This window comes from Dasypus novemcinctus, chromosome 14 (assembly GCF_030445035.2).
Source record: "Dasypus novemcinctus isolate mDasNov1 chromosome 14, mDasNov1.1.hap2, whole genome shotgun sequence".
NCBI lineage: Eukaryota > Metazoa > Chordata > Mammalia > Cingulata > Dasypodidae > Dasypus > Dasypus novemcinctus.
This window is the reverse complement of record NC_080686.1, coordinates 104612997-104625091: the sequence shown is the minus strand read 5'-3', so window position 1 is coordinate 104625091 and position 12095 is coordinate 104612997. Positions and strand designations below refer to the sequence as shown.

The 12095-nt window shown below is 62.5% G+C and overlaps 1 protein-coding gene across 2 annotated transcripts in view; it reads right to left on the bottom strand.

The window, feature by feature from the left end:
* DENND3 (DENN domain containing 3) overlaps window positions 1-12095 on the bottom strand; it is a 75058-nt gene that overhangs the window by 37566 nt on the left and 25397 nt on the right. For both annotated transcript variants that reach the window (XM_058276102.1, XM_058276101.2), the window contains exons 9-13: window positions 11900-12055; window positions 10021-10117; window positions 6912-7015; window positions 5393-5592; window positions 3287-3808 (exon numbers count right to left, since the gene is read on the bottom strand). In XM_058276102.1, coding sequence (XP_058132085.1) covers window positions 3287-3808; window positions 5393-5592; window positions 6912-7015; window positions 10021-10117; window positions 11900-12055 — 1079 coding nt within the window. The remainder of the gene's footprint in view (window positions 1-3286; window positions 3809-5392; window positions 5593-6911; window positions 7016-10020; window positions 10118-11899; window positions 12056-12095) is intronic.

Below are 12095 nucleotides of genomic sequence, written 5' to 3'. Positions count from 1 at the left end.
CACACACCCACACACATGCACTGTGCACACCTGTGGCCTCGTGCACACTCACACATGCACGCCCACGGCCCCGTGCCCACCCACAGCCATCCTACAGGTCACAGCCATGGCCTCGTGCACGCCCACGGCATCACCCCCACACACATCGTGCACACCTGTGGCCTCGTGCACATTCACACACACCCACACACATGCACTGTGCACACCTGTGGCCTCGTGCACATTCACACACACCCACACACATGCACTGTGCACACCTGTGGCCTCGTGCACATTCACACACACCCACACACATGCACTGTGCACACCTGTGGCCTCGTGCACACTCACACCACATACATGCACTGTGCACACCTGTGGCCTTGTGCACACACATACATGCACTGTGCACACCTGTGGCCTCGTGCACACTCACACACACCCACACACATGCACTGTGCACACCTGTGGCCTCGTGCACACTCACACCACATACATGCACTGTGCACACCTGTGGCCTTGTGCACACACATACATGCACTGTGCACACCTGTGGCCTCGTGCACACTCACACATGCACGCCCATGGCCCCGTGCCCACCCACAGCCATCCTACAGGTCACGACCATGACCTCGTGCACGCCCATGGCATCACCCACACACAATCATGCACACCTGTGGCCTGGTGCACACTCACATGCACAGAGCGCCTTTTCTTCCATCTCTCCCCAATTCTGGCCCCAACACCAGCCGTCCCCTGCCCGACTGTCACCCCCGAGCCTCCAGCTCGTCTCAGCAGCACGGACGCGGTGTCACCGTCAGGGTCAGCCAGAAGCCTGGCCGGAGAGCAGCGCCCGGCCACATCCACGCCGGGGTGACCCGCGGGCAGCTGGCCGTGCCGACGCTCAGAGGCCTGCGCGGGGGATTCAGTTTTGACCACTAACCCGTGTAGTAAGAACATTGCAACGGTCATTTTAAAAATAAAGTCTCAGGTCTCCCTTCGTGCCACGTCCGGTGGCCTCACCCGGTGGCTTTCGGCGCTGACCGAACCCTGGCTTTTAACCCCTGGCTGTCTGGCCACAGCGGGGACCACGGGTCACAGGAAGAGCCTCACTTGGCAGGGCTGTGCTGGCCCCACGGGCAGGGTGGTGGGGCCCGAGCACAGCAGGGCGCCCGGCACCGGCAGTGTCGCCGCCAGGCCGCCCCGCTGCCCCGCTGACGACTGCCCAGGGGATGGGTGGCCGCGCCAGCCCCGACCCCATGTGCAGGGGCCCTGGGTGGCTGCGCGGGCCGCGGGAGGGGGGCGGGCGGTGCTGCGTAGGCCCCCAGGCAGGCCCCTCCTCCCTGCTGGAAACAGAGTCAAGGGTCTGGGGAGGCCCCGGGCCGCGAGGGGACATGGAGGAGAGAGAAGGGGGCTGGTCCCGCGGAGGTGCCACAGAGCCGCCGCGCCCAAGACGTGAGGACAAGCCCTGGCCGGGTTAAGTGGCCATGCTTCAGGCTCGCGGCCAACGCAGCGTTTGGGTCCTTGGGGGAGCACCCAGGAAAGAAGGGGCGGGGCCCTCACTGGTTCCAGAAGCCCCCGGGGGCACCTCCGGGAGACCCCGGGTGGCGCGTCCGAGGGCCATCTCCCCTCGGACCGGGCAAGGGGCTGCTCCTCCGCTGCCGCTGCTTCCGGGCAACGCCAACGGCCCAGCGCCGACGAGCACATCTCCCGCGCCTGCCTGGGGGGTGGGCCGTGCACTGTGCTTGGAGAGGGGCTGTGCACCCTCTCGCCTCTCGGGGAGGGGCTGTGCGCCCTGCTTGGGGGGTGGGCATGAACCCTGCTTGGGGAGGGGCCGTGCGCCCTCTCGTCTCTGGGGGAGGGGCCGCGCGCCCTGCTTGGGGAGGGGCCGTGCGCCCTCTCGTCTCTGGGGGAGGGGCTGCGCGCCCTGCTTGGGGGGTGGGCATGAACCCTGCTTGGGGAGGGGCCACACGCCCTCTCGCCCCCGCCTCCAGCACAGGCTGACAGAGGTGACCCGCCAGCGCTTGGCCGAGCTGGACCTCAGTGAGACCAAGGGCAGTGCCCTGCTCAGCCCCGCAGGAACGCAGGTATGGCACACCTGGAAAGCAGCACACGCCGCGCATCTGTCCTTCGCAGCTTTGCAAACAAAAAACCAAATGAAACCAACGCTCTTCAGGACGGGGTAACTAGGAAGGGTAGCTGCTATGCCTATCATCAGCAAAGGACAAATTTTCCAGAATGCATCAAGAACTTCTACAAATCAAGAGGAAAAGAGAACTGTCCCAGCACAAACACAGGTCAGGTGTCTGGAAAGGTGGGTTCACAGAAAAGGAAGCCAGAACGGCCGAGCAGCGCCCCCGTGGACGCGCGGTTAGTAATCAGGACAACGCCCGCCCACACGAGGGGCCGGCGGCTTCCCGCCCTGGAGAGGGGACGCTTCTGAAGAGGAGAGCTGCCCAGGAGGTGGGGCGCGACCTGGGGAGCCCCTCGGGAGCTGTGAGGCTAGGCAGTCGAGTTGGAGGGGCTGCACCCCCAAACGGTGCTGCTTGGGCCGTGAGCTGGAGACACCCGCCCACGTGTGCCGAAGGAGCAGGTGAATGCACCAAGTCACTACTTGGAGGTAAATCCCCGAGGCTACGCCCTGGTAAGGCGGATAAACGTGCTGCGCTGCCGTCCCTCGACAGAGCCGGCGGCCACTGCAGTGAACTGACCGGAGCTACGTCACCCACACGGGTAAGCCTGGGAACAGGACATTGCAGGAAAGAGCAGGGGTGGAGGACAAACAGCAGGCAAGCCGCGCACGGGTTAAAGGCCGTGCACGTTCTGGACACACGGCTGCAGCAGGTGCACAACAGTGGTCTGGAAGGAGAGTCTGGCGTGGGAGAGGGGCTCTGGGGGTGCGGGGACAGGAAGGGGCTGGGAAGGGGGCCCGGCTCAGCGGACCTAAGAGCTCCAAGGCAGCGCAGCGGATGGGGAAGGCAGCCGTCGTGAACCACGGCGGCCCAGCACTGGCACGTGTGCCCGCGCCCTCGTGTGCCCGTGAAGTCCCTCCACCGAGGGCCGCGTGGACATGAGCGGATTGTCACCCAACGAGTGCGACCCGCCGGGACGAGCCCTTCCTCCCTGCGCCTCCCATCGCGCGCCCCAGTCGTCCATCCCGGCCCCCGCAGAGCGCCGGGCAGGGGACAGCCGGGGGCCGTGGGGGCAGCCGGGCAGCGGGCGGGGGCCACCCCGGGCTCCGGAGCTGCTGCCCGCCCCGCCCTGGACTTCTGGACATTTCCTTCCTGGGTCTGTCCCTCTTACCCACCCACAGTTAACGCCTCGAACAGCCGGTGGATGACGCTGGCGTCCGTCGCGATCCCCGCCTCCTGGACGCGCTGCACGAAGTCGTCCAGCAGCAGGTGCTTCCGGGGCAGCTCGAAGTTCTTGACGTGGCCGTCGGGCTCCGCGGCCTCCCGCGGCCTGTCCGTGACCTCGCTGATGAGCCTCCGAAGCTCGGGCGTGCGCTCCGCCTGGGCGCGCTCGGGCCCCGAAAGGGCCTCCACCGTCCTCTTGACGAGGTCGGCGGGGAAGAGCCGCACGTCGGTTTTGTACAGGTTCTGGAAATCCAAGAGGGCGCTGAGCAGCTTCCCCTGCATCAGGTGGACGAGGCCACGGAGGTAGACGTACCTGGCCAGGAGCACGGAGCTGTCGGGGGCCAGCGAGCCCATGGCCCTGCTCAGGAGGCTGACGAAGTCGCTGTAGTACGTCTGCACGCACTGGCCCACCAGGGGGAAGTGGATTTCTGGAATCTTGAACGTGCACACTGACCGAGAGGCCACGTCCAGAACTACAGAATGAAGGGAAGAGAGCACACGCCTTAAAAAGAAAGCCCCTCCCATCGCATCATTTCATGGGGGGCCAGGTCTCTCCACATTGCCCAGAATAAAGCAAGGCCCGGAGTGTCTCCCCCAGAGAGGGCCCTGCACCCAGGCCGAACGAGAGCCCTTCGTTTCCCCTCCGTAGCACCCTGACAATAATAATTAATAGCTAGTGTTTGTCCGGTGGGTTTTTTTAGGAGGACTGAGCCCGGGGCCTCGTCCAGGAGAAGCAGGTGCTCAAACCACTGGGCCACCCCCACTCCACCCAACACGATTTTATTGGCTGAAACGATTAATCCTACGCTGGAACGCCTGGCACTGAGGCTTTATTTGAGGAGTGAGCTGAGGACTTGAGCCAAGACCTATTCACCAGGCAGGGCGAGGCCTTTTAAAACCGTCTTTTCCGTTCTCAGAACAACAGCCTGTGCGACGGGGAGGATGACGACTCCGATTCCCATGGCACGGATGTGGAGACCGAGGCTTCCAGGCTAGGGGGCTTGTCCCGGGCTCACAGCCGCTGGGAATTAAAGCCAGGTGCCTCCGCAGATATGGCCTGAGGCCCCCTCACCAGCCCTTCTGGACCTGGGCTGTTAGTCCCCGCTGGCTGGGGGGCCAGGGCGGGCAGGGGGCCGCGGCCAGAGGCTGCGACAAGGCCAGCCCACGGTGGGAGGCGAGGGCAGGGGGAGCCAAGGGAAGGCTGGGCGGGGGTAGGGGCAGAGCACATGCGCAGAGCGGAACGAGCGCAGGGCAGCTGTCCGCAGCCCCGGACACCCAGCGGTGGCCTCCAGAGCTAGGACAAAAGAGCTTTTCATTCCCGCCCCCACCCCTGGCACCTGCAGCCCTGCCCCGGGTGAGGAAGGGGCCTTCAGCCTCACCTTCCTGCAGCTGCCAGGCGCCTCCACCAGGGGGCGCTCCCGGACCCTGCTGCCTTAGCCGTGTCCTCTCCCACCCGTGTCCGGCCCTGCAAGTAGCCAGCGCTGGGGGCAGGCCCTTCTGCAGCTCACAGCGACAAGGACACGCGGACGGCAGGCGTGCCACCGGCCGCTTACACCTCGAGGCGACATCGCGCTGACACAGGCTCTGCTCCAGGGGCGGGGTGAACTGCACGCCGCACGGGCCACCCCCCGCCTGGCACGGGCTCCCCCAGGCGCAGGTGGCACCGCTGCAGGAACGCGGGGGCCCACCCCCATGCGCACCGCGCGGGGTGCTTGTCCCCATGTCTCGATGTCAGGCCCAGTGTCTGCCAGCGCCTGGCCTTCGTCGGGACCCGGTATCTGTTAGGACCCCTTAAACGCCGGGACACACAGACACGCAGCAGGCGCGTGCGGCCCTGCGCACAGCCATCTTCCACGTGAGGTTAGGCGGCAGAAAACACGGCACGAGGTAGCTCTGTGCAGTGAGCACGGTTTGCACAGTAAATGTCCTAAAAGCGTCAGATCACTGAGCTGATACACAGTCGCCCCCTTTCTGAAACACGTCGGCTCCTCAGTGGCTTCCGACGTTGGACTCGAGCGGCCGAGGAAGGGCGGCGGAGGAAAGCGCGCGCGTCTCACCGGCTCTGCCGCACGGGTGGTCCGCGGGGTCCATCTTGCGCAGCGACGCGTTCCGGGGCGGCAGCTCGGGGGCCGGGATGTCCCGCAGGTTCGGCATGCTGACCACCATGCGCCGGTGGGCCGCGTGCAGCGGGGACAACTTCCGCAGAACCGTCTTCTCCACCGTGGGCCTGCACGGACTCGCGGGCACCCCGTGCAGCCTGCGGCGGGGGAAGCGCGCTCTGCGGGCGGCCGATGGCCAAGGGCGCCCCGCTCAGCCCTCTTCCCAGCGGAGGGGCCGCCACCCGCTGTGAGCGCAAGGGGCGCCCCGCCCAGCCCTCTTCCCAACTGAGGGGCCGGCACCCCCTGTGAGCGTGCAAGGGGCGCCCTGCCCAGCCCTCTTCCCAACTGAGGGGCCGGCACCCCCTGTGAGCGTGCAAGGGGCGCCCCGCCCAGCCCTCTTCCCAACTGAGGGGCCGGCACCCGCTGTGAGCGCACAAGGGGGAAGGAGCGCAGTGGTACTAGGTCATCTAATTTAAGGGCGAAGGACAGGCTGTCCTTACGAACAGTTCACGGTTTTAGAAACAATCAAGGGTTGACACGTGTTTGAGGGGTATCGGATGAGGCACCCTGGAAGAGTGGGAGACAAACAGGCTTGGAGCCCGGGTACAAAACAGAAGCGAAGGGGGAGGTGGGCGAGAGGAGCAAGGACAGAGATGGGGAATGCACCACCACGGGGTCCATCAAGGTGTCCCCAGGAAGTAAAACTATGCAGAGGAGCCCGATTACCTGCTACCACCCACTCATGATTTCTAAACATAAGACTTTTCCAATTATATTTATAACACTCCATCAAAATAAAACAACGTCTGTCAACCATGTGGGATCTAAGCTCCCTCTCAATGTAGAGGTGGAGTGGACATCACCATCCCAGGGTCCACAGGACGGAGGAATAAAATATGGATTAGAGTGGACTTACTGATATCCTACTACGGAACTATTGTGATTAGTAATGGAAGAAATTGTAGCATTGATATGGAGACAGTGGCCACGGTAGTTGCTGAGGGCAGGGAGAGGGAAGAAGAGATGCGATGTGGAGGCATTTTCGGGACTTGGAGTTGTCCTGAATGATATTGCAGGGACAGATGCAGGACATTGTATATCCTGCTGTAACCCACTGAATGTTCTGGGGGAGAATGTAAACCATAATGCAGATTATAATCCATGCAGTGCAGCAGTGCTCCAAAATGTATTCACCAAATGCAATGAATGCGCCACACTGATGAAAGATGGTGTTGATGTGGCAGAGTGGGTGGGGTGGGGTGTGGGGTATATGGAAATCGCTTATATTTTCTAATGTAATGTTTTTTTATCTATGTACCTTAAAAAAAAACTTATTTTTATTTTTTATTTTTAAATTATCTTTTTTTTAAGTTAATAGATAAAAAAAGAAAAAGACAATTTAATAATTAAAAAAAACATGTCACTTGGGCACCTGGATCCAATAAAGCTGTGTATCTAAAACACACCAAGACAGTACCTGTCTTCTTCGGACTGCGTGCTGAGGTCCACCTGCGCAAAGGCATCCATCCTCCTGCTCAGCCGGGCTTTGAGGAAGGAGTGGAACATGTAGGTGTCCAAGACCTGTGGGGACAACGCGGCCAGGTTCCTGCCGGCCCCCACCCTGAAAGCTGCACACCTGGGGACACCGCGGCCAGGTTCCTGCCGGGCCCACCCTGCCACCTGCACACCTGGGGGACACCGCGGCCAGGTTCCTGCCGGGCCCACCTGCCACCTGCACACCTGGGGGGACAAAGCGGCCAGGTTCCTGCCGGCCCCCACCCTGCCACCTGCACACCTGGGGGGACACTGCAGCCAGGTTCCTGCCGGGCCCACCCTGCCACCTGCACACCTGGGGGGACAACGCGGCCAGGTTCCTGCCGGCCCCCACCCTGAAAGCTCCACACCTGGGGGACACCGCGGCCAGGTTCCTGCCGGGCCCACCCTGCCGCCCGCACACCTGGGGACACCGCGGCCAGGTTCCTGCCGGCCCACCCTGCCGCCCACACACCTGGGGGGACAACGCGGCCAGGTTCATGCCGGCCCCCACCCTGCCACCTGCACACCTGGGGGACACCGCGGCCAGGTTCCTGCCGGCCCCCACCATGCCACCTGCACACCTGGGGACACCGCGGCCAGGTTCCTGCCGGCCCTCACCATGCCACCTGCACACCTGGGGATGCCGCGGCCAGGTTCCTGCCGGCCCCCACCCTGAAAGCTGCACACCTGGGGGACACCGCGGCCAGGATCCTGCCGGCCCACCCTGCCGCCCGCACACCGTTGCCCGCAGGTTCTCCGCAGCGTCCCTGGCCCGCCTGCGAAGCTTCCCACCCCCAGGCCCCCTTGGACAGAAGGTCCTAAGACCAGAGCTTTCCTAACTGATGAGTGCCAATCACGATAAATCCACTGAGACCTCCTTCATGCCTCACCCCCAATCTGAACCGGCCGCTCTTTCCATTTCAGAAATAACGAAGAGCCCCAAACCGCAGGCCGCCCGGCGCGGGGCCACGGCGCAGGGTCCTTGCCCCCGCGAGGCTCCGTCCGGCGGGCGGCGGGGCTGCGCCTGGGGCCCCGGCCTCGGCACCCACCCCGCGGCGGCCCAGCACCGGCGTGAGGTGCTGCCGCGTCTCCCTCATCCCCTGCAGGCTCCCGGCTTCTCGTTGCAAGAGGGGGACCTCCCACCGCCTGGCCCCTGCCCCCCAACGGGCAGACAAAGAGGTCTGCCGCCCCCCAGGCAAGGAGAGGGGGAGCAAGCTGCTCACTGCAAGGCGGGGGGCAAGCGGGAGGAAAAGCCAACGTGGACGCCACCCAGGCGGAAAGCAAAGGAGGAGAAGAGGCTGTGCAGAAGGGGCGCAGCCGGGGCCTTTCGGCAGAGGGGGCCCCAGCAAGCAAGGAATGGGGGAGGGGGATTTACCATCTACAGGGGGCCCACCTGGGTGGGTGGGCAGGCCCCCTAGGGAGGCGCTGGGTGGGTGAGCCCCACAGATGAGCGCGGCGCCCGCCCCTTCCCACTCCCCTCCGCAGGCTCCGAGGCCCCCCCAAACACTCAGGAGCCCCCCGCCCACCTGCTGCACCTGCACCCACACGCCCTACCCGCCTCCCTCGACACACCTGCTCTCTCTCCGTGCCCAGGTGGCTCCTGCCCTGCTCCCCGGCCTCCTGGGGGACCCCGGCCCCACCCTCACCCCCTCCCGTGTGGGGCACTCATCCCGGGGCGGCGGCTTCTGTCCCCCGCGTCTGTTCTAAGACCGGACACCTCTGAAGTCCAAGCAGGCCGCCCCTCTGCTTGAAGCTTCCGGTGGCTCCCCGTTTCCCACAGACGCCTTCCCGGCCAGAACGGAGCCTGCGCGGTGGACGGAGGCCCTCGGCCCCCGACGGCCGCAGCCTCACGCCCTAGCACGGCGGGACCCGGGCCACACGCCAGCGCGCCTGCCCAGTGGAGTCACCGAGTGGATGCATTCGTATTTTTCCTGCTCATCATTAGAGGCAAAAAAAAAAAAAAATTCCGAGCACGAGTATTACTTTAGCCCGTTGAAGCGCAGGCTCTGACAGTGTCCACATGATGGCGCAAAGCACATTTTACAACAATGACAAACGCTTGCCGGAAAATCCATGGCACAGCTGTCCCCAGACGCTGGGCAAGAGATGGCCCTGGGCCGCGGTCCCTGACCTGCCCCGGGCCCTGGCCCCCAGCCCCCGGCCGGACGCCTGCGGGGAGGGCTGCGCTGAGGAGCCGAGCTGGAGGGCACGGGGGGCTGCGGGGCAGGGCTCTGGGAGGAGCGGCCGGCCAGAGCGTTCTGGAAGTCTGCAGAGGGCCCTGCAGCCTCTGCCCAGCGCTGAAGTGCCCACCCGCAGGGCGAAGCCCACCCAACTGGGTGGAAGACGGCCCGAAGCTGGGGGGGCTACTCCTGAGCGCTCACAAAGGGCAGGGCAGGGTTCGGGCTGCAGACGGCTGGAGCGGGCACGGAGGCTGGCCTGGGGCCTAAGCGTGGGCATACTTAGGACCCGGCCGGGGGGGCACGCGGCAGGGCCTGCTCTCCGCAGCCCTGCGCGTGGAAAAACAACCCCGACGGGAGCGAAGCCCCCAGCACTTGTACTTAGAGACGCTAAAAACTGACCATGCCCCAAATGCTCCCCAAAAGGCGAGCAGACGGGGAAGGGCGCTTCGTGCAAAAGGAACAGTGGAAAGGCAGGCGGAGCTGGGCACACAGCGGGGGGCAAGCTCAAAACCTGGCCACGCCACGAGTGGGCAGCCCTGGGCAGGGCCGCGGGCCAGACGCCAGCCCGGCGACAGGTGCAGGGGCTGTGTGGGTCAAAAGGAATGTTCTAGGTTGGGGGGAGGGCGGTGACGCGGACACGTGTGACAGCCCAAATCCACCAGCTACACGCTTCAAGTGGGATCTCCTCATCGGATGGAAATTACACCTGAAAAGGCTGGTGAAAAGATGAGGACGGCTCATGCTCAGCAGGAACCACGTGGAAGCAAACTTTCCGGAAAAGCTAACATGCTCATTTTGAGAGATGTTTTGAATATAGCAAAGCAGAAAGAATCAAAATGCCCACAGACACACAAAGCCCATAGCTCCTACCTGTTTGTAAAACTGTTGGTCCCCTGGGGCTCTCGTTTTGAGAAATTCTTCACTATTAAATACTCTGTGCTCATAATTCAAGTGATTCTTCACTTCCCTGAAAAAGAGAGGGAGACTAAGCATGGAAGTGCTTTAAACCCAGGGGAAGCATCGCTATCACCAACAGGAAAACGATGGCAGGCACTACACACTCCGAAAAACCCTCTTCTTCCAAAGGATTAATTTGACCCACGTGTTGCGTTTGAGGGTATCTTGGGAGAAGCTGTTGGCGTTGGAGGCACTTTCCCCTCTGATAGAAGGAGCTTGGGGAAGGAGGCTTCCCCTTGGCCTCCCTTCTCCAAGCCCCCGGTTCTTCACAGTGAGGTGCAACACTTGTTCATTCAGATAAAATGGGGCTGGGGTTCGGGTACGAGTGGGGAGCAGTAGCCAGCCCAGCCCAGGCCGACCCGAACCGGCTGCTCTGTACCTGTGTACCCCGATTCCCCAGCTGGAAAGCCAAGGTGGCCTCAGCACGTGATCCCCAAGATCTAAAGGAAGATTCTACAAACAGAATCACCAGCCTCCCAGGGCATATTCAATTCCTTTCCATCTATTGGGAAAGGAATGATTTCAAGTAGGGGAAATAAAGTTTTACCACCTGCAGTCACGTCATCAGCTTTTTAAAATTCACACACTGAGCTGGTAAAGAGAGCACTGTTCCTGAAAACTTCTTCAAAGAGCAAAGAGAAAACACAACCTACCCAAATTATACTGCCTTGAGCAAGAGATGGCAGGACCTGTCTCTAACACACCACCCCAAAGTTTCCTCACAAATTATTTGCTTTCTATAAATTAACGTATTGAAAGGATAAGGCCGTCATAATTTCAGTTTTGAAATAATCCCATAAGCATCGTCGACTCGGGGAACACTGCCTAAAAGCCCTTCCAAGTGGCGCCTCCCTACATCAGGCCACTCTCGTTTGCTGGTGGCTGGGGGGGGGAGGCAGCAGGAGAAGAAAGGGCGCTGCAAGAGAAGGGGAGAAGCAACGGAGGCCTAAGTGCTTGTAGCAGTTTGATACGGTTATGAATTACAAAAATAGGTAATGGATTGTTTGTAAACTTGTCTGTACCTGGGCATGACTGAGTTACGATTAGAGCTTTGATTAGGCCATGTCATTAGGGCATTGAGTCCCCGCCCCTTGGTGGATGGGGACTCACAGATAAAAGGCATGGCAGAGGACAGAGTTGGGGGTTCCTGATGTTGGTGTTTTAATGTTGGAGTTTGATGCTGAAGCCTTAAGCTGGAGCCCTGGGGAAAGAGACAGAGCCTACAGCTGCCCTTGTGGAGCGAACAGGCGCTGAGCCCAGAGGAACCCAGGCAGCCTGAGCCCTGGCAGACGTCAGCAGCCCTCTTGCTCCAACACGTGGAAACAGACTTTGGTGAGGGAAGTAACTTATGCTTTATGGCCTGGTATCTGTAAGCTCCTACCCCAAGTAAATACCCCTTATAAAACCCAACCGGTTTCTGGTATTTTGCATCAGCACCCCTCTGGCTGACTAACACGTACTTTTCCACAAACACGAGGTCTGAACTGAGAAGTCTTTCATCGCTGCTGTAGCTTCCCTCCAGGCAGGCTCGTCTGCACCGCCCGCCGGCCCGCGCCTTCCCGCTGGCACCCCCGGCACAGAATCAGCCCACGGGAGATCGTTAGCAAGAGCAGGCGAGGGGATTAGGAAGGTGGGACGCAGCATCGGCCAAAGAACGACCCCCGAGCACCCCCGCCTTCTCTAGCCGGCCCCAGGGAAGGCCTGGCGGGGCGCACCCCTTGCCGGCCCTGCAGGCACCAGGGTGGAGAGCGGGGCCGCCCCCTGCGGACGCTCCCGGCGCCGCCCCACACACCTGAAGATGCTGACGAGCAGCTGCAGCGCGATCCCCTGGATCTGCCCGTTGAGCCTCTGCTGCCAGGCGCGCTGGCGTTCCCGCCCCTCGTGCAGGTCCGTGCTGGCGCCGAGGTGCGCCAGCTCCAGCTCGCGGTGCAGCTGCAGCCCCTGGACCCTGGAAGGAAGCAGAGGCAGGCTGCACATCACCGGGTGGC